At 39.5% G+C, this 21,323-nt stretch overlaps 1 protein-coding gene across 4 annotated transcripts in view; it reads left to right on the forward strand.

Moving 5' to 3' along the window:
* The window catches only part of macrod1 (mono-ADP ribosylhydrolase 1), a 255,308-nt gene extending 241,253 nt beyond the window's left edge, over positions 1-14,055 (forward strand). For 2 of the 4 annotated variants that reach the window (XM_041797545.1, XM_041797548.1), the window contains 2 exons: positions 3,390-3,471; positions 13,645-14,055. In XM_041797545.1, the coding sequence (XP_041653479.1) occupies positions 3,390-3,471; positions 13,645-13,670 (108 nt within the window). In that variant the 3' untranslated portion in view covers positions 13,671-14,055. Of the gene's footprint in view, positions 1-3,389; positions 3,472-6,433; positions 6,476-13,644 lie in introns of all 4 variants that reach the window. The other 2 variants (XM_041797546.1, XM_041797547.1) reach the window with 2 other exon arrangements.
* Positions 14,056-21,323: the final 7,268 nt, after the last annotated feature.

Raw genomic sequence — 21,323 nt, forward strand, 5'->3', positions numbered from 1 at the left:
TCTGTATTTGAAGCTGAAAGACTTAAACTCTGACGTTAAGCATAAAGTGATAGAAACAGCCCGGGTATAAATTCACACAGCCTCCAAAAAGCAAAGAATGTAAACCTTTGAAGAGACATTAGGCTGGTAATAATGCTTGTCAGAGTCTGAGCGATAGGAGAGCACAAAGGTGCTTTTATTCCTGAGAGCAGCTCTTTACTGTAGCTCCAGTAGCTTTAATCATTAGACTACATAGAGTACAACTATTTTACTGTTTGCCCACAGAACATGGTGTGTTATGGAGGACTGAGGCATGATCTAAACATTACAAGAGCCCAGAGCGTACTTTCAGGGTTGTAAAACAGCCACACTGGCCGGCCACTAGCTTAATGTAATTTTAAATCTATTATGTTTATAGCTTTGAATGTTTATGTGTGTAAAGAGTCTAGATTGAGTAGACTTTTATTTTCATGCAGTTATAAGAGTCACTAAGGGCCTATTAGATTTTTGCATGTCTAAAACCCCTCTGTTTCAGCCCTGCTCAGAATGAGCTGTTTCTGTGTCTGTGGCTTTAAATGTTGGTGAACTGTCTGACTCCGCCCCTGACCCTGCCCATCACAGGAAATGGATATGGCTTAATGCCAGCTGAGAGGAGGATTTGTAGAGGAGGGCACTTTCCTCCAAGCTGGGAGGGCCAATCGAACCTGAAGGGGGCGGAGCTAACTCCCTACATGACTTAACTTAATGAGGGGAAAATCTGAGAACAGCTTGTTACAGAACACATTTTCTGAAAGGTGTGGGGGGTCTGATTCTTGGGGGGATTGCGGACAGGCCAGAGGCACATATTTTTGTTAGAAAAGCATGAAAGGTGTATTTAACATGATATGTGACCTTTAACTGTTCCAGATAACCTGAGTATGTTTTTAAGTAATGATTTCATTCATTTAGAGAAAAAAAAGCCATCCAAACCCACCTGGCCCTGTGTGGAGAAAGTAATTTCCCCCTCAACCTAATATCTGGTTGTTCAACCCTTGGCAACAACTACTGCAAGCCTTTGCTATGACTGGTGATGAGTCTTTCACATCGCTAGAGAAATTTTTGGCCCACACTTCTTTGCAGAACTGTTTTTATCCAGCCACACTGAAGGGTTTTCAAGCATGAACGGCCTGTTTGAGGTCATGCCACAGCATCTCGCCCAGATTACAGCCCAGACTTTGACTAAGCCACTCCAAAACCTTCATTTTGTGTTCTTTTAAGCCATTCAGAGGTGGACTTGCTGGTGTGTTTCTTGCTGTATCAGTATTATAACACTGGCTCCCAGTTCAGAATAGAATAGGGGAGAATGGGGTTGGTTGTCACACTTTTTACTCTAGTGTGAACTGCTCATCATCACATATCTTTCAGTAGTCATTCGTACATAAATTGAAGCTTACGGTGTTGGCTTTACCGTGTTTTCCAGACTATAAGTCCCTCCGGAGTATAAGTCGCATCAGTCAAAAAATGCATCACGAAAAGGAAAAAACATATATAAGTCGCACTAGACTATAAGTCACTTTTTAGAAACTGACACACCGTTATCCGTACTCTGATAGAAAGGCGGTTGCGTTGCGTGAAGCGGTAACACCAAGAAGGCCCACCTGCAAAGTCATTTATATTCCTCTCCTTGACAACTACCAGGGCGTGGAGACATAACTGCACCGTTGACAAGCCTCTCCTGGCAGCATGTTGTTCAAGCACCCATCTGTGTACTCGTTCCTTCAGCTCTGGCCATCTTCCTTACAGCCTGCGATTAGCTTTCTTCATTTTCTTCATTGCAATAAGAGTAACCTCTGCTTTTTGCCAGTCCCTCACAAGTTTCTCACTCACTCTAAACTTTCTTTCTGCTGCTCGATTACCGTTTTCGTTCATTTTTTCAATGGTACAGGAGCATATAGCATATAGTTGTCACCATGGTTGTCACAAGCCTAGAGCTCCCTCTCGCGGCTGTAGACGGTAATGTTTACTCCTTGTGCATGTCAGTCAGTATGAATTAACATTAAAAAACATGTTAAATTATATATATTTTGATATATAAGTCGCACCTGACTATAAGTATCAGGACCAACCAAACTATGAAAAAAGTTCGACTTATAGTCCAGAAAATACGGTAAATGTTTATCCCTCTCATTTTTCAGCTTATTGTAACGAAGATATAATTAACTAGATAATTAAGATGCTCTGACACATTGTGACAACCAACCCCATCACGGGGATGGTTGTCACACACTATGGGGTTGTTTGTCACAATTTTATTTTAATGGGAAAAATCTTAACAAGAAGGCAGAAATAAAATTGAAACTTAAATTGCTTTGAAAAGTTGACGAAAACATAACTTAATGCATCTTAACACAAAATGGGGAATGAGCATGAACAGGAACATCTTTGACATATATTCCAATGTGTCTAGGTCTTGTTTTGGAAGCACTTTATAAATAAAGTTGACCTTGACTTTAATTTTGGTAGGCCAGTCCTCCAGGGAAGGTTCACCACTGTTCTAGGTTTTCTCCTTTTGTGGATAATGGCTCTTGCAGAGTCCTTAAGTCTCAGAAATGGCTTTGTAACCCTTTCCAGACTGATAGAGTCAATGATTGCCCATCTGTTCTTGAATTAATTTAGATGGCACCATGATGTCATGCTTTTTGAGCTCTTTTAGCCTACTTAATTTTGTCAGGCGGGCTCTATTTAAAGGACGTCTTGATCAACACGTCTGTCAGTAATCAGGCCTGGGTGTAGCTAGTGACACTGAAATCAGCTTCCCCCCCAAAAATTGGGTTAATCACAGTTAATTTGTGATTTAACAAGAAGGGGTTTACTTTTTTCACATAAGCCCAGGTAGGTTTACATGGCCTTTTTACCTTGATAAATGACATCTTCTTTTAAAAACATTTATTCGGGTTATCTTTGTCAAATATTAAAATTTATTTGATAATCTGAAACATTCAAGTGTGACAAATATGCAAAAAAAACAGGAGGGGGCAATCATTTTTCAGAGCACTGTGAACACAAACATTCAGTTTAGGACTCTGGGGGGTTCACATGTCTGTCTCACACTCACATCTACACACATAAAGAATTCAGTACAACAGGAGTCCTTAGAAACCCTCGACAGAAGCCTCTCTCCCTCAGACACCCTGGCTCTCTTTGTACATTTGCAGCCCTCCGTGTCGTCTGGTGGTGTAATAAGCATTGTGTTGTGTCATGATCATAATAGGGCGCTAATATGGGAGTAATGGACTGATGCATTAGCTGTGCTCTCCTGATGTCGCCGCCACACACTGGCACGCTCTGTTATGTTGCCCCCCCCCCCCCCCCCCAATACATTTTCAGTTATGCTTGTAATCAAGGATGTTGTGTGTTTTTGTGTGTGTCAGCTGGACAGAGTCATCTTCTGTGTGTTCTTGCCGACGGATAAGGAGCTGTATCTGCAGAATCTCCCGCTCTACTTCCCTGCTGGTGAGTTGTCTTTCTGCCACACACTCATACACGCACACATTGTTCAAACACAAAAATACACACGTCTCTGTACCGTGATGACAGTTCAGCACATACAGAAACATCATCTGTGGTGTGATTCTTCTGATGTTCACATACCCACATGAGTCCATTAGCCACATGACACCATATATATGTCATTAATTGAGTTAAATGTCATTAAATAAACATTTACTTGCCGCCATGCTCATACACCCATGCAGAGGCTTCTAAAACATTAAAATACACATAAATTTACATAGAGGCTTGATTTCACTGGATGATTCATGCATGGAAAAAAATATCAAGAGATAGAAAATGTACAGTACATGCCGTTCATGTGTGTGCCTTTTTCAGCTCACTTTCTGAGAAATTGCTCTGCTGATGTTCCCCACAAAATGTGTTTGGTTCATCTAGTCTCTTAAATCTGTGTGAACTCAAATTGCCATGATAAACTACAGCTGTGTTTGTGTCTGACGCTTCTTCTGGTGAATTAAGTGAATTAAACACTGTGTTTAATATCAAATCATTCATAAATAGTAAAAAAAACATGTTTGTGCCAGATGTAGTGAGTCGCTAATTTCACTAATCTGTAGTCCCACTTTAAAGTGATGGAAAACATACATAAAAAAACCCAAGTAGCAAGGGAAAACACCTGACAAGACCACAGCTAACTGGACAAGGTATAAAATTGCATTACAGAGAACAATCAATCAGTCCTACTCAGGCCAGATTACATAAAAGTTAAAAAGTTGTATGAAGTATTCACAAAGGTACTTTAAATAGATAAATTGGTTCCAGATGCTGAGGCCAAACTCACTAGATGATTAAACCATCGATAATTCTATTCTGTGATCTATGTCAGGGGCCGAAGTCTGAATTTAGGTCCAACCTGAGGGCCTAACAGGGTCAACATTTAACCATAACCTGTCCACCTCATTTTCAAACTAAAAAATTATGGAGGAAAAAACTTAGCTTGGTTGAATGATTTTGAGATCTAAAATTAGTCAAAATGACAAGTTTCAAGGCTAAAAATCTGAGCTAAAAAGTCAAACTAATTAGTTTAAAAGATCAAAATATGGGATAAAATTCAAAATCATGAGTTTTAAAAGTCAAAATATATGATAAAATTCAAAATCATGAGTTTAAAAGGTCCAAAATATGGGATAAAATTAAAAATGATTAGTTCTTAATGTCAAAATATGAGGTAAAATAAAAATCAGGAGTTTTAATGGTCAAAATATGGGATAAAATTCAAAATCTTGATATTTAAAGGTCAAAATATGGGATAAAATGCAAAATCATGAGTTTTAAAGGTCAAAATATCAAATACAATTCAAATTTATGAGTTTTAATGGTCAAAATATGAGATAAAATTCAAAATTACGAGTTTGAAAGGTCAAAAAAGGGAGACAAACGAAGTCATAATGGTGACATGCAAGATTGAAAATATGAAATGAAAACACAAGTTAATTCCTGTCCTTAGATTCCTGAAATTTTCTCTAATTATTTTTGCTCTTTTTCTAATTATTATGATTTAACAAGGATTTTTTTAAAATCATCAAGGTTCAGTTTACATTTTTATACTGGAGGAAATCTGCAGACCTCATGTGAGCTAGTTATAATAAAATATGATATGATCTTGCGGGCCAGGTATAACTGTACCACAGGCAGGATTTAGCCCTCGGGCCTTGACTTTGACACCCCTGGTCTATGGTAAGGTGTATTTACTGAACGGGAAGCCATCATTTTGTTTTTATTCATAAATTTGTCTTAATGAGGGAAAAATGCACTGAAAAAGGCATTAAATCTGATTGATTATCTGTGTATAGCAAGCAGAAACATCTTTACCTGTAGATAAAAGCATGCTTTATAACACTGGGATTTTATTAGTAGGTGTAACACCTGAAGAGCTCTATTTTGACCATGTAAAGTACTTTGTCTGAAGCACACAGTGCAAATTGGTTTTGGGGCATGTCTGCCTATATTCTGCTTTCTAGATGGAACACAATCCCAGTGCCAACGCAGACTCAAAGCATGAAGAAGATGGATTATATGCCTTGATTTTACATTGGTGTTTTTTTGGGCATAGCATCACTCAAACCACCAGAGCCCAGGCACTTCTCTTTAGAAGCAGTGTGAGCCTGCCAGCTGGCACACTGGTGTTAGCAAGGCAGATCTTAGTTTTTCATCTGTCGTAGATGATCGCTCGCCCTCGGTCGGAGCAAAACCATGGAAGAAATTGCGGGTAACTCTGTGTTTGTCTCATTGGTCCATGATTGTCCACAGGGCTGCCCCTGGCCAAGGTGAGGCCCTAAAAGCAGACTCTGATATGAGACCCCCCAACAGCCCCCGCTCCCAGCAGGGATGACTGTACCAACACAACTACACAACTAAACACATATCAAACACACCTAGATATTCTACCCAAGTGCACCTTTCCTTCACAGACAGTCTTTTATGAACCAAACTCTTACTGGCTCATTCAACTTCTGTCCTTTCATTGTGACAACACACAGGACACTGACAAATATGCTGTTAGAGGATTTAAGTTATATATTTTACAAGCTATGAACCCTTCAGCATTACACAAAAAACATAACTTCATTAATTAGTTCCATTATTTCTGCCATGAAGCTAATAAATTGAATCAAATGTTCCCCTGTCAAAACTTATTCTAGAAAAAATATGTCAAAGCTCTAGGGCAGGAAATGCTTTTTTTTATCTCCAAACAAATGTTCAGATCCTTCATGATTACTTAATATTCTATTTTCTATTCCATCATCTTTATTGGTGATTCAAATTTTACTCCAGAAGATTTGATATTTGATATTTTTTCGACTTTTTGATTATTTCAACGTATTTTTCCAGCGTTGATTGATGATTTGTGGACTCTAAGACATTTCTTGTGAGTCACTGGTGTTTCATCATATATTCTTTATAGCTTGACCAGACACCACAGCTCATCCTTCAGGTAATCAGCATGGTATGTATAAAGAAAGTGTGTTCTTAGCTTTATTAAAAAAATTAAATTGTCAGCGATCATGTTAACCGCTGTGTGAGATGTCAGTGTTCACAGATGGATACCTTAACAATTCTTCTAAACTGCGTCCATCCTTTTTTGGCAATAACTTGCTGTGCTTAGCACCTTGGTTCAATGAAAATAGGTTTTTGCATCTTTTGCATTCCTCTATGTTAGCTAAGAAAACTGCAGGCCTGGAGCTGCCTCGTCAACAAAATGTCACAGAGGAAGTAAATGTGAAGCTTTTTCCTCAGGGTGAAAAGTGTCCTGTTTTATGGTGGAAAAAAATCCCAATGGTTTGTTCCTTCAATCTGCTACTCGTGTCTGTCTTTCTTTTCAAAATGCACTAAAAAGAGGCTTTTAGGCCATTATTGCAGATTGATCTGAACGGTTAAATGAAGTTTAGTAAATACGTAAATTTTATGTTGGCTCAAGCTGTGACATGATGACTTCACCCATTTGTTTTGATTGCACTGCTGATTGATAGTGTTGTAAAGCGGAGCAGTCTGGGCTCCTAAGCATGATCAGTCATTCACTCAATTATTCAAATTAAGCATTGGTATTACAACAGCAGCTTTAACCTCTTAGTCCCACTTTAACACGGCTATAAATCAAACTCACCTCCAGACTCCAGAGCATTTTTGATTTCTGTTTTTAAGAACTGTTTTCTTTTTTCTTTTTTTAATCATTATTTGGCCCTGCAGCTGCTGCAGACCAAACCTAACCAGCACCATAACCAAAGAGGGAATCCTACACAGTTTCATCTCCACAGAGCTGCAGGGTTCTACATCGAAACGAGGCAGGCCTGAACCCACCCACCTGTCCAGCCTAAATGATTGGGAGATAACAGTCTTTTCTTGCTGATACTTATTGATTTATATTACATAACTAACCTGAATAATGTTGAACACCATGTAAGAGAAATTTAAGTCATTATACAGTGCATTCAGAAAGTATTCAGACCCCCTTGACTTTTTTTTTAATTCTGTTATGTTACAGCCTGATATTACAGTAAAAAAAAAAAAAAAAAAAAAAAAAAAAATTTTTATTCTCATAAATCTAAACTCAGTATATCATCATGACAAAGGGAGACCAGAATTTTAGACATTTTTGCAAGTTTATTAAAAATAAGCTCAGGTTCCTCCCATTTCTCTTGATCTTTGCTGAGATGTTTCTACACCTTGATAGGAGTCCCCCTGTGGTCAAATAAACTGATTGGACATGATTTACAAAGGCATACACCTCTCTATAGAAGGCCTCACAGCTGATAATGCATATCAAAGCAAGCGCCAAGCCATGAGGTCAAAGAAACTACCTGCAGAGCTCAGAGACAGGATTGTTGCGAGGCATGGATCTGGGGAAGGCTACAGAAAAAATTCTGCTGCACTGACGGTTTCCAAGAGCACAGTGGCCTCCATAAGTCTTAAATGGAAGAAGTTTGGCACAGCCAGGACTCTTCCAAGAGCTGATTGCCCAGCCAAGCTAAGCTTTCTGGGGAGAAGGGCCTTAGTAAAAGGGGTAACCAAGAACCCAATGATCACTCTGACTGAGCTCCAGAGATCCTGTGTGGAGATGGGACAGAGTTCCAGAGGGACACCCATCACTGTAGCCCTCCCCTGATCTGGGCTTTGGCGGAGTGGCGAGATGGAAGCTTTTCCTCGGTGCAAAACACATGAAAGCATATTTGGATTTCACACTGATTTTTGTTGCAGACTCCAAGAAGAGTTTCATTTGTTTTGCACTGAGGAGAGGCTGCAGTCTTGCCACTTTGCCATAAGATGTGACGTCATAACAAGTCATATCATGCCATATTATGCCACCCGAGCTTTTAAACTAGCGTGGGTTGCATTCATACTTGCAAGCACGTCATGCTCTAAGGAACAAAGTGGGGATCTCATCTCTAATCTCATCCACGGTGACTGAAGCTGTGTTTGCTGAGTGAGTCATGTCTGATTTCTTAACTGGATTAACACCACTTAATGACAACGCAAGAACCAATAAAACAAAAAAGGAAAGACAGGGATTAGTGGTAAATGTTTCTGTCTCGATCTGAAATTGTCTAAAAGCAAAAATAAAGCTGTTTCTGATGATAAAAGACTACAGAAAGAGCGCGGTGTGCCAGTATTTTTCCATCAAAATTCACATTTAACAGTGGGCTCCACCATTCAGACATTGTTGTGATACTCTAGGATTGTAATTGGTGAGCTTCTTTACCTTAGATTGTAAATAAACCATGTTTTAAAGAAATGGTTGATGACATATGAGGTTGTGTCTTCTGTAGGAGCACAGACCATTGTTTCCCCATTTAAAATGTCTGTAGTTTAAAACAAAAAACAAAAAACAAACAAAAAACTTGTAGTGGTAGAGACTGAAGTCTAGCCAATTGGTGCTAGTAGTCTCACAATTAGTGAAATGGAGATCACCTTAGTGCAGTTAATGTGTTTCAAGTGATTGTAGTATAAAGACACCTGTGTCTGGAAGGTCCAGCCACAGGTTAATTAGTATTCCTGGCTACCTTTACACCATGAAGACAAAAGAACACTCAAAGCAACTCCGAGGAAAGTTTATTGAAAAGTAGAAGTCAGGGGATGAATACAAAAAGAATTCCAATGCACTGAACATCCACTGGAGTTCAGATAAATCCATCAAGAAATGGAAGGAATATATCACGTGTGTAAATCTGCCTAGATCAGGCCGTCCTCACAAACTGAGTGAGCATGCAAGAAGGAGACTAGTGAGAGAGGCCACCAAGACACCTATGACTACTCTGAAGGAGTTACAAGCTTCAGCAGCTGAGATGGGAGAGACTCTGCATACGACAACTGTTGGCTGGGTTCTTAACCAAAGCGACTCATGAAGTAAACTCAGATTAAATCTGGACTAGAATTTGCCAAAAGGCATGTGGGAGACTTCATGGTTAAGCGGAAGAGGGTTCTTTGTTCTGATGAGACAAAAATGGTGCTTTTGGGCCATCAGATGAGACGCTATGTTTGGTGGACACCAAATCCTGCACATCACCACAAGGACACCATCCCTACTGTAAGGCACAGTGTTGGCAGCATCATGTTGTGGGGACGCTTCTCAGTAGCTGGCCTACAGCTTGGGAGGAATTTTATTTTCCAGCATGACAATGACCCTTACATACAGCTAAAGCTAAACAGAAATGGTTTAAAGACAACAAGGGAGAATTTCTGGCTGGACTTGAAGAGGGCTGTTTAAACCCAAGCCTGGTTATATTGACCTTGATTGATTTATAAAATCAATAAAAGGGTAAAATTTCCAAGGGAGTGAATATTTTTTAGGCACTGTATTCAAGTCCACAAAAGCAGCAAAGACTGTAAGATGATGATGGCTGACTGGGACTGTATACCTGCTGAAACTTTGCTGTTTCGTTACTCTTCAATTACCTTAAATAATAAAGCACCGATGATTAGTCACAGAAAGCAGACGAACCGTTGCACATTGTACTGTCTACACAAACTTGGCAGAAAGACTGCAAAAACCTTCACAGTGTAGTGAGGCTGACACTAAAACCAAAGCGGAAAGTGTTGTGTTTTATTTTAAATGAGATGAATTTACATGGTGTCAGTGGCAGTCAAGTCAAAGCAACAGAGAAAAGCATGTGGTGTGTAAACATATACTAGTCTGTATAGCACTAAAATGTAGTCTTTACGTTGATAATTCAAGGAAATAAATAGTTTGCATAAAATCCACACAGCAGACAAATGGTCAGATAAGGAAAGGAATAAAACATAAAAAATAAAAAGTCACCATGCACACAGGATTTATGCATCTTTGTCCTCCTGACAGAGAGCTGAAGAAGAGCAAGAGTGCAAAGAGGGGAAGTCTATTAAAAAATAAGAGCAGAATCCAATCAACTTTGCAGCTGAATCTCTCGCATAAGCTTTAAAGTCAGACAGTGGGTTAAGAGTCTTAATATTTTTATCTCTTTGCACACAGATCCGACCACTAAGTGTCCGATACCAGGGAGGATTTCGCTCTCATTTCAGTCCGGCCTTAGGGAAGATCAATCGCTAAAAATAATGGGTTCTCAGACTGTTATGCCCTTGTATTCCCTGTTTTATTAATATGCAGGGAGTTTACTAATGAGGGTTTTGCAGATAAAAATGCAACAGTTATCAAGTAGAAGTAGCCACCCACCACTAACACAACATGTGCAATGATAAGCAGAGCTTAATTGATTTGCAGCCATTTTTTGTTGTTGTCAGCAGAAACACCCAACAATGAAAGTGTCTAGCTGATACATAATATCAATATCACTTAATCCTGATGTAATCTATTAATCCTGTGCTTCCACAGTCTTAGAAATAGATCCTGCATATCTTCCGTATTGATTTATGGGACAGGTAGATTATTTTGAGTTGATCATATTCACTCCGTATTGCTGGTGGTAATGCTCACTCTTAGAGATTAGGTAGTAATCCACAACTTGACGATTACAAATTCAGATTTTACTTAACCTTGCAAAGCCAATGGATTGGCTAGATTCCATGTCTGTCATCAGATTCATCATGCAGAGGTTTAGTCTAAAACCTTTGTGTCTGTGGGCATGGATGGACCAATCAGGGTCATTTAAGGGGAAAAAGGGGTGTGGTTTTGCTGTGCTGCAAGCTAGTAAACAATGGCTGTCAGTGAGGTGATTTCTTTGGATGTAGCCATGGCAGTTTTGATCAGAACTGGAAATTTCTTTACTAAAAGTAGAGCAAAGATCCACACTGAAAGCTTTCTTCTCCTGATTACTCTGACATGAGCTTGATTCACCATCTGGCTCCACTATTCATGAACAATGATAGCAGCTACCTGTTGAGTTCATGTTCTGCATTTCACTCACCGGGGCTGCCTTCCCACTACATGATACACTGTATGGAAAAAGTATTTGGCCACTCCTGTTAATTATTCAATTCAGGTGTTTCAATCAGACCTGTTGCCCCAGGTGGATAAATCAAACACCTAGCCATGCAGTCTCCATTTTTAAACATTCATGATACAAAATGGGTCGTTCTGAAGAGCTCAGTGACTTCAACGGTGGTGCTATGTTGGATGCCACCTTTGCAATAAGCCAGTTCATCCTTACAGATATTCCACAGTCCACTGTAAGTGATATTATTAGAAAAATGGAAGTGTTTAGGAACAACAGCAACTAAGCTAGGCAGTGAAAGACCATGTAAAACCATAGAGCTGGGTGCACAGAATTTAACAATGTTCGGCTGAAACCACAGCTGAAGAGTTCTGAACTTTCAGTGGCTCTATGTAATGGGTTTCCATGCTGAGCAGCTGCAAGCAAGCCTCACATCACCAAGTCCAAAGCCAAGCAACGGATGGAGTGGTGTAAAACCCATCGACACTTGACTTTGGAGCGGTGGAAATGGGTTCTGTAAAATGAGGAATCATGCTTCACCATTGTGCATTCAGATATCTGGGTTTGGTGGATGTTGGGAGAACGTTACCTGTCTGACTGGATTGTGCCGAGTGTGAAGTTTGGTGGAGGAAGGATAATGGTACAGGGCTGGGCTAGACCCCTTATCACCAGTGAAGGCCAATCTTAATGCTTCAGAATACCAAAACATTTTGGGCAATGCTATGCCTCCGACTGTGCCCTTCATGTGGAGATTTTTGAAGTACGCTTTCATGTGTTTTGCAGTTGTGTTGTCTGCTTTTGTTGTGTTGTTTTCTGCTTTTGCAGTTGTATTTCTGCTTTTATTGTTCCATTTTCTGATTTTGTTATGTTTTCTGTGTATGCAGTTGTGTTTTGTGGTAATATTTTTGCATATTCTGCTTTTGTTGTTGTTTTTTCTGCTTTTATGGTGCTTTCTGCTTTTGTTGTTGTTTTCCACTTTTATTGTGTTTTCTTTATTTGTAGTTGCGTTTTCCACTTTTATTGTGTTTTCTACATTTGTAGTTGCGTTTTCCACTTGATTGTGTATTCTACTTTTGTAGTTGTTTTCCACTTTATTGTGTTTTCTTTATTTGTAGTTGCATTTTCCACTTTTATTGTGTTTTCTACATTTGTAGTTGCGTTTTCCACTTGATTGTGTATTCTACTTTTGTAGTTGTTTTCCACTTTATTGTGTTTTCTTTATTTGTAGTTGCATTTTCCACTTTTATTGTGTTTTATGCATTTGTAGTTATGTTTTCTGCTTTTGCAGGTGTGCTTTCTGCTTTTACCGTGTTTTCTGCATTTGCAGTTGTTTTCCACGTTTATTATGCATTCTTTATTTCTTGTGTAGAGGTAATATTAAACAGCCAAAGTGCTGATGCCTGGCTGCTTCAGCTTGTATTCTGAGAAGTTTTAGGGGTTGTTGTCAGAAAGAGAAATCATATCAATACTCTCCAAATCAACTTTGGCCTTTGTCCACATGTGTAACTTTTAAAACGACCACTAACATTTGTGGGATGATTACTTTAAAAAATCATGTTGTATCTAGAGCTTGAACTTAAGCCCAGCTGGACAAAGTAAAAAAAAAATTGCTGCTCTTCAGATTATCTCTTCCCCAATGGTTAACAAAATGAAGTTATGTCAGGGTTAAAGAGGTTTGCCATCTTGTTTCTGTGATGAAGCCTCCACTTGACCTGCTGCACTTTCAAACTGTGACACAGCATAATCTCATCACTCCAAGCGTGCAATCACCACTTTAAAATCTCCACTCTTGGCTCGGCTTACATAAGAGGATGTTTTTCTAAAAATGCAGGTGACTCTCTAAAAAGATGGTGTTGTGTCTTTGCCCTCTGTTGGCTGTGCAGCAGCAGATTTGGTAGCAGCAGTGAGTGAGCAGCGGCGGTGTTTGGCTGGTAGTTGGTCTGGAACTGTTCGTTGTGTGACAGAGCTGCAGGCAGGTCTCCAACTCTCCTCTATAAACCTTATATGTCTCCAAACACCTGGCGCTTCCCTCACTGCCTGCCTGTTTCCTGTGTATGTGCGTGTGCGTTTGCATGTTTTTGAGTGTGTCGTCAGCCATGTTGGAATGAGAGAGACTAATCCTCGCTAACGGATCCCTTTGAAGCAACTAGACGCTCCGAACGCCAAAACTGCTATCAACTGCAGCATGGCCAAGGTAAAAAGCTCTCTTCCATTGTTTTACTTGTTTCTGTTTTCTCTCTCTCACTTCCCACAGAGGCCACAGTGAAGAGTAAACTGTGAGAGTGGGCTTGTCAGGTCTGGTTTCTGTGGAAACGCATCGCTATATTCAGCATCCAGATTGCTCCTCTTCGCCGTCCTTACAGATCGAGACCTCCTCCTGCATGACGATGACTCCTGAATAGATGATTTCTTCTCCACTGCACATAGGCTCTTCTGCAGATCATTTTCTTTGTGTTTCCCACTAATAGTTAAGGATATGATAGACATCATGCAATGGTGTGGAATAATAAGATCATTCTTGTAAAAACAGACCTGTAGTTGCACCTTAACTTGACCCTTATTGTTTCAGAGCAGTCATAGCTTTGCAACTAGCTCTTTTAAGGATTCCAGGGTGTGCATGAGTGCAAGACGATGACAAAAGCTCATTAAAACGATTCACACAGGCTCCTGGTGTGTTTGAATTGATTATTTCTCGGGATGTGATTCAAGTCAGTGAGCTGAAGCGTCATGAGGGAGAAATTTACATGAATATTTTTCGTTAGTTTTCACTGCATTTGTGCGTGACACAAGCAGAAAAAGGTACTTTTTAAAGTTTTCTTTAGAGGTAGACATTAACTAATAGGCTTGTTCTTATAACAGAGAAGTCATTAGCATATATTTTACTTGATACATTCAGTATTCAAATTTAACTTGGAAATCTATCCTGATAACCACACGTGAAGATCTGCATGATCAGTTGCTATCATTTAAACCAGTGGTTCTCAACCTTTTCAGCCTGTGACCCCCAAAACAAAGGCAATACAGACCGGGGACCCCCACTATACCTGAAGGTGGATCAATACAGCCATGCACTTTCAAGATAGTCATCTGCAGACAAGGTCACCCATAAGGGAGGTAAATGGGAGAGCTTTCTGGTGCCCAGCCAAACTGGGGGCCCATGGAGGTCAGCAAAATCCTGATCCATTATAAAGTTAACTTGTGATAACCATGATTTATATTTATAACCTGATAAAATAACCACTCTTATCAAAGACATAAATATCTTTTTAATCATTTGTGTAGTAAATAGCCTTCTTTAAATGCGAATCCCTTTTGTTGGAAAATAAAAAAATTAAAATGGGCTAAAAATGGCAAAAAAAAAAAAAAAAAGTGGAAAAGTAGTGAAATTGGATTTTAAAAGAAGCAGAAATGGGTTAGAAGTAGCAACAATGACATTAAAATGGCAACAAAAAAATCAATTGCAAAAATAGGTTAAGGTGGAAAAAATTGACATAAATAATAGTAAAAGGGAGTTCAAATGAGGCTGAAATGGCTTTAAATTGGCAAAATTGAGGAAATTTGGTGAAAAAAATAAAGTTTAATTGAAAAATTTAATTGAAAAAAATATTTGCAGAAATTGGTTAAAGTAGCAAAAATTGGCATATCAGATAGTGAAATGTGGGTAAAATGGGAAAAATTGGGTGTAAAAAAAAGTGGTAAAAAGAGGTTAATAGTGGCAATAATGGGTCAACAGAGGCAATATTAGTCTTAAGTGGCAAGAATTGGTTTAAAAGTGGTATAAACAGACAGAAAAAAAATGAAAAAAAATTCTATTAAATGGAAAAAAACTGTTAAAATTGTTGGGAAAATTGATAAAAATGGGTTCAAATTGGTGTAAAGTGGCAACAGTGTTATTTTAAAAATATTCTTAGTTTTGTTTTAGGGAATCTGGTGACCCCCTCTCAGTGCCTCACGACCCCCAATGGGGTCTCGACCCCAAGGTTGAGAACCGCTGATTTAAACAATTACAAGAAACATTATCAATGTGATATAATGCTAATACAACCCCCAATTCCAAAAAAGTTGGGACACTGTGTAAAATGTAACTCAAAACAACGCAATGATTTGCAAACTAATAAACACACATTTTATTCAAACTAGAACATAAACAACATATCAAATGATAAAACAGACATTTGAACATTTCATGAAAATATTAGCTTATTTTGAAAGTCCTTCTTTTTAAAAAACATTATAAAAACATCTTGGAAGTGAGGAGACCAGTTCCTGGAGCTTTCTGGAGAGGAATGTTGTAGCTGCTCTCCAGTCCTGGGCTTTTTTGCAGGATTCTTCATTTTATCATATGACACTGGTGTCTGGGGGAAATTTATAAATGATCAGAGGTCCATGGGTACTTCTAAACTTAAACTTTTGGTGGAAAAGTTACATATCATTGCTGGGAGCGGCTCATGATCATCTGCATGTTCTTCAATTTGTGCAACAGCCTTCACATTTGTCCTCATGTCATTTGATAACAAAGCACTCAGTGACTTTGTTTTTTCATCAAACTTTCCTGTTGTTCTTCCTTTCAGTGTGTTGACTAGTATTTAGCAGTCTTGTTACTTTTTCACTTAAAAAGGACCCTAATGCTTCCACTGCCAACAATATCATTTTACACTCTTTCTTCTGTAGCTTCACTTCTTTTATTTTTTTGGACACCTGTTCATTTTCAACAACAATCATCAATCCTCCCCCCTTACTTTCTTTCTTTCTTTTATTTCCTTTTGTCTTCACGCTGTCCAAATCACGTCTACCCGGGCTGCCTGTCAGAACCCACCATATGTGTGTTTATGCCAGCTCCATCATGCCTCTCCCTGCAGCCCATTTGCATGAGTTTTTAATTGTTTGTTGCAGGATGTAAGCATCACGTGTTGGCGGGACTCAGGCGGTGATTTGTGTAAAGTGAATTGAGTGTTTAGTGAGCCACTGTCCCGCCCCTAGACTCTCATCTGCCAACAACCATCTTTATTGATTCCAAACAATCTGCCATGGAGGCGCAGACGCTCGGGGAGGAGGGGGGGAGGGACAAAGGAAGGAGACGAGCAGGAGGGGAAAAAACATAAACTACAAAGAATATCAACAGGAAATTGGGAGAAAGCCCTCTTTTTTGTCTTAAAGCTTCATCCGTCGCAACGGGGATTGTCTTTTCCTCTTCTGAGTCCTTTGATTTCCCTCCCTGTCTGGGCCTTCCTCCTCCCTCCTCCGCCTCTAAATTTCTCGCTGTTTGACTCGACAGTATGGTGGAAAAAAAAAATAAACAGATGGAGGAAGGGAGGGATAAAGAGACAGCAGAGGAAGGATGTAGGAGTTCAAACTGAGAGAGGGGGAGGAGAAAAAGGTGGGGATGAGACGAAGCAGGCGGCCGCCGGCGGGAGGATGGAGAGATGGTGGTAGAAAGAGGGATGAAGAGCCTGATGAACTCATCTGAAGGCGCTCAGGGTTTTTTTCTTAATAAGCAGCAGACTGTGAAGCTACTCGGACCAGTCACTCTGAGTAATGAGAGAGAGGGAAGGGAGGGAGAGAGACACAGGATGAGAGGATGAAAAGACAACGAGACTCATTATCTTCCAACCAATTTTCATCACTGTCCCGTCAGTAATCTCTCTCTCTCCCCCTCTCTCTCGTTCTTTCTGTCTCAAACGGTCTACAGCTCTGTTTGAGATGACAGATGAAGACCAATTACGCTAACTGTTTCGTTAACTTGAAGGGTGATTCCCCACCATCTTCCAGAGCATACACTGATAATCCTGTTGGCCCTGGAAAATTACTCGCTGAACACACCTCTGAGTGTGTGTGTCTAGCCTTAATGCTTCCAATACTTTGTGAGTGTTGAAAAATGTCCACTCCTTGTTAGGTTGACAGTTTTCGCCAGCCGTGAACTCTCCGGTGTTTGATGGAGAATTATTTCAGGCTGATGACTGCTGCTGCTGACTTGGTTCTTTACCGTCTAATAGCTTCTTGCCTTGTCAACATTTCCCTGGCTCTTAAACATTGTTGTTGTTATTCTGCCTGAGTTTCCCCTAGCAGGGAACAGAAAAAAAAAACTTAAAATTGTTAGTTTTTCCTTTACTGCTCTTTGCATTAAATGTTCGTACGTGAGTGAGTAGCAACCTATTTCTCTGCAGTCGTCTGTGTCTAGCATGGCTGAAATGTCCTATACATGGAATCAGAGCTTTGCAGTTTCTCTTAAAGTCTTTGGATGTGGTTGTCATCATGCTGTACCTCAGCGCTCGGTTGTATTGTTTCAGGCTCTGACAGCGTGGTGTGGCACGCTAACTCAGAGATTTACAGCTTTTTACTTCAAGTGTTCCAGAGTCGCCAGAAAGCTTTATGTGATGTGTGCCAATCTTTTGGAAAGGGTGAATGTTCACTTAGGCTGTTCTTCTCAAACAACAGTACTTGCTTGATAGGGACTGTAGAAGGCTGTCACATATAGTAGTTGACTTAAAGGCTGTGAAAACCAATGGTTTCGCTCTGTTTACTGTGCAACATAACTCAGCTACCACTCTATGCTGATATATCATAAACTGCAGGTGGTTCATTTGTTTTCCACAGATTCATCACACACGAAGTGAGATGTTTCAACTTTTTTTTTGTTTTAGTCTTGGTGATTATGACTTACAACTGACAAATATCAAAAATCTGCTTTCTAAAAATATTAGAATATTAAAACACACCAATCAAAACAGGGGTTTATAATACTTATGTCAACCTACAGGAAAGTTAGGCTTATTTTTGCACTCAGTTCTCCTTTTTCATGAATTACAGCAGGGATGTCCACACTTTTTTGGCTTGTGAGCTGCTTCAGAAATGACCAGGGGTCACATTTATGGCCGATGTGTATGCACAAAATGGGGCCTTAAAGAGATGCTTCAACATTTTGGCAAATTCGCCCATTGCCATAATTCATATAGTCTTAGTAATAGGTTCGTTTCCTTTAGTTGTCGGTGCAAGCTGTTTCTAGATCTGGGGAAATGCTATACCAGCTGCACAGCTAATGCTATGTTAGCAGACGGTATTTTTTGCTTTCCTCACCAAACTCATCAAATACACAATCCAGCAACTCCAAAACGCTCTCGTTGCCAAGTTGTGACCTGCACATTCACCACGCTATGAAATAATAACGTAAAATTATGTAACATTACAACATATGAAGCAAATGCTCAGAACTATTTCTTGAGTAAACCACTGGGCGGAGTGACACAGTGCAGCAGCCATGTCTGGAGTGTAGTTCCAGCTTTGCATATAACTTTAAAACATCTCTGTCTCGTAATGTTCCATGATTATTTCATAGTGTGGTGAATGTGCAGGTCACAACTTGTCCACGAGAGCTTTAGAGTTGTTGGATTGTGTATTTGATGAGTTTGATGAGGGAAAGCAAAAAATACCATCTGCTAACATAGCGTTAGCTGTGCAGCTGGTTTAGCGGTCCCCCCAGATCTAGAAACAGCTTGCAGCAACAACTAAAGGAAATGAACCTATTACTCAGACTATAGGAATTATGGCAATGGGTGAATTTGCCAAAATGTTGAAGTATCCCTTTAAATTGACGTGCACTACCCTTATACGTCAGATGGGTCTGTTTCACACATCCATCTGGTAAACCTCCCATAGACAGCATTTGGGAAAGGGCAGAGCCTTTTAAAAAAGACTCTGAGGGGGATTGGATGAACGTTCTGTCTGTCACATCTTCACAGGCCAATCAGAGCAACAAAACACGTGACGTAGCTGCTACCGAGAAGTAAACTCCATAGAGAACTGCATAACGCAAACAATGGCAACTGTAGACATGTCAGTTACTCGACTTTTATCATTCTTGAAAAGAAAACTGACTGCTGTTCTTTGTTCTTCTTTTAACAAAGAAATGTCATCAAGTTCTGATAAGACTGGTGTTTTAGCAGCGTCCACGCTAATGTTTTCCCCCATAATTCAAATCGGCCTCTTGTAGTGATGGGTCGTTCATGAACAAGCCAGCTCAAAGAGCCGGCTCTTTTATGTGAACGATAAGAGCTGGATCCCGTTTGAGAGCTGTTTTATATTTTTATAGCTATTATTACTTTTTTATATAGATTATGTGTGTCTGTGTTTTATTTGATTGATTAGTAGGGATGATCTTTTATCCTCTGCCACAGGTACACCACGCATTAAGGACTTGTGTTTGATAGTGTAACATTATTTGTTTGATGTCAGGTATGTCATACATCCAACCAGTGAGCATATCTCATCTGAACCAAAAGGTGTTTTGGCGAGACAGTATATTTTAAAAATAATTACATGGCATCTTCAACAATTTTAAAAATTGAGCACAGTTGAAGGAAAATACCTGCCCCAGATATCAATCATATGTAATAATATTGCTAAAATTAGCAGGTCAAATGAAGCCAGACTGGTACCTGAATGAAGAGCAGTTTTGGAGCATAAGAGCCGACTCTTTTTGCTGAGCTGAGTCAAATGAGCCGGATCACTGAAAGAGCCAAAATTCCCATCACTAGCCTCTTGTTGCTGCTTGCTTACGTCACAACTCTGCTGCACCAGAAAGTACTGCCCCTCGTTGCTGATTGGTCATATCGCTTTCTAATCGGACCCAAACAGTTCAGATAGAAGCTTTGCAAGATGGATTCACCAGTAAGAAACAGAAATGGGCGTATCCATCTGCTTTGCAAAGTTAAGTGTGTGCAACTTTCCACCCTAAGTACGTTGTCTATAAAAGCAGTAACCTTGCAAAGCAGATGGATCCGCCCGTTTCCTTGTTTTTCACTGGTGAATCCATCTTGCAAAGCTCCCATCTGGAGGAAGAGAATTATGGAGGAAGAGATTAGCGTGGACGCTGCTAAAGCGCCAGTTTTATCAGAACTTGACAACATTTCTTTGTTAAAAGAAGAACAAAGAACAGCAGTGAGCTGTTTTCTTTTTAAAAACGACAAAAGTCAAGTACTTACATGCCTATAATCACCATATTTCGCAGCTACGTCACATGTTTTGTTGCTCTGATTGGTCCGTAGAGATGTGACAGACAGAACGTTCACCCAATCATACTCCAAGTTTTTTCAAAGCCTCTGCCTCTTCTCAAACATTTCCTATTGAAGCTTTCGCAGATGGATGTGTGAAACACATCCATCTGGCGTGTCAGGTTATAAAAACAGACCTGACGGTAAAATGTGCACACCTGTAAGCAAACCATGATCCATACGTATGAATGCGCTGAATGCAGATTGGCGACACACACAGTGGAGCGGTGAATTAGGGCCAGTTAGTATATTTATACATCTGACAAAATTTCACTAAATTCAAACTTTATTCCACTATTTACATCATCATTAGCAAACAGTTTCATTAGTCTATACTATCTTTTAAAAACCTTCCATACCTTTTATTATCAAAGTCTCATCATCATTCGCCCTGACGTGGGTGGCCAAACCGTAACTTCATCATATGAGGCAAAAATCTAAACACCAAGAAGCAAGAAAATACTGCAGACTTCAGCACCAATACTTAAATTCATATCTTATATTTTCCTTGTTATCTCAGTGTGAGTTTGGTTTGAATAAATTTACTTTGCTGCAAGATGCACAGACAAAATGGAGACACGGTGTCAGCTTCACACTGAGCGCATCTTTATCACCCGCATGTATCTAATCACATAACTGATCAACAGTGTGCAAATGAAGCCCAGACAGATCTCTCACAATAGGAATATTCTAATAATCAGTCATATTTAAAGCTGAGCACACCAGAATTAAACAAAGGTAAATAAATATAAGTCTTTGTACATGAATCAAACTTTAATTCATTATATCCCATAGTGATCAATTGAAATTATCTTTAATAATATCCTACAGTGGAGACGAGATCTGGCATTATGTGAAGAAATCAGTGTGGGCCCGTAAACAAAAA

The sequence above is a fragment of the Cheilinus undulatus genome, linkage group 10, assembly GCF_018320785.1.
Source record: "Cheilinus undulatus linkage group 10, ASM1832078v1, whole genome shotgun sequence".
Lineage (NCBI taxonomy): Eukaryota > Metazoa > Chordata > Actinopteri > Labriformes > Labridae > Cheilinus > Cheilinus undulatus.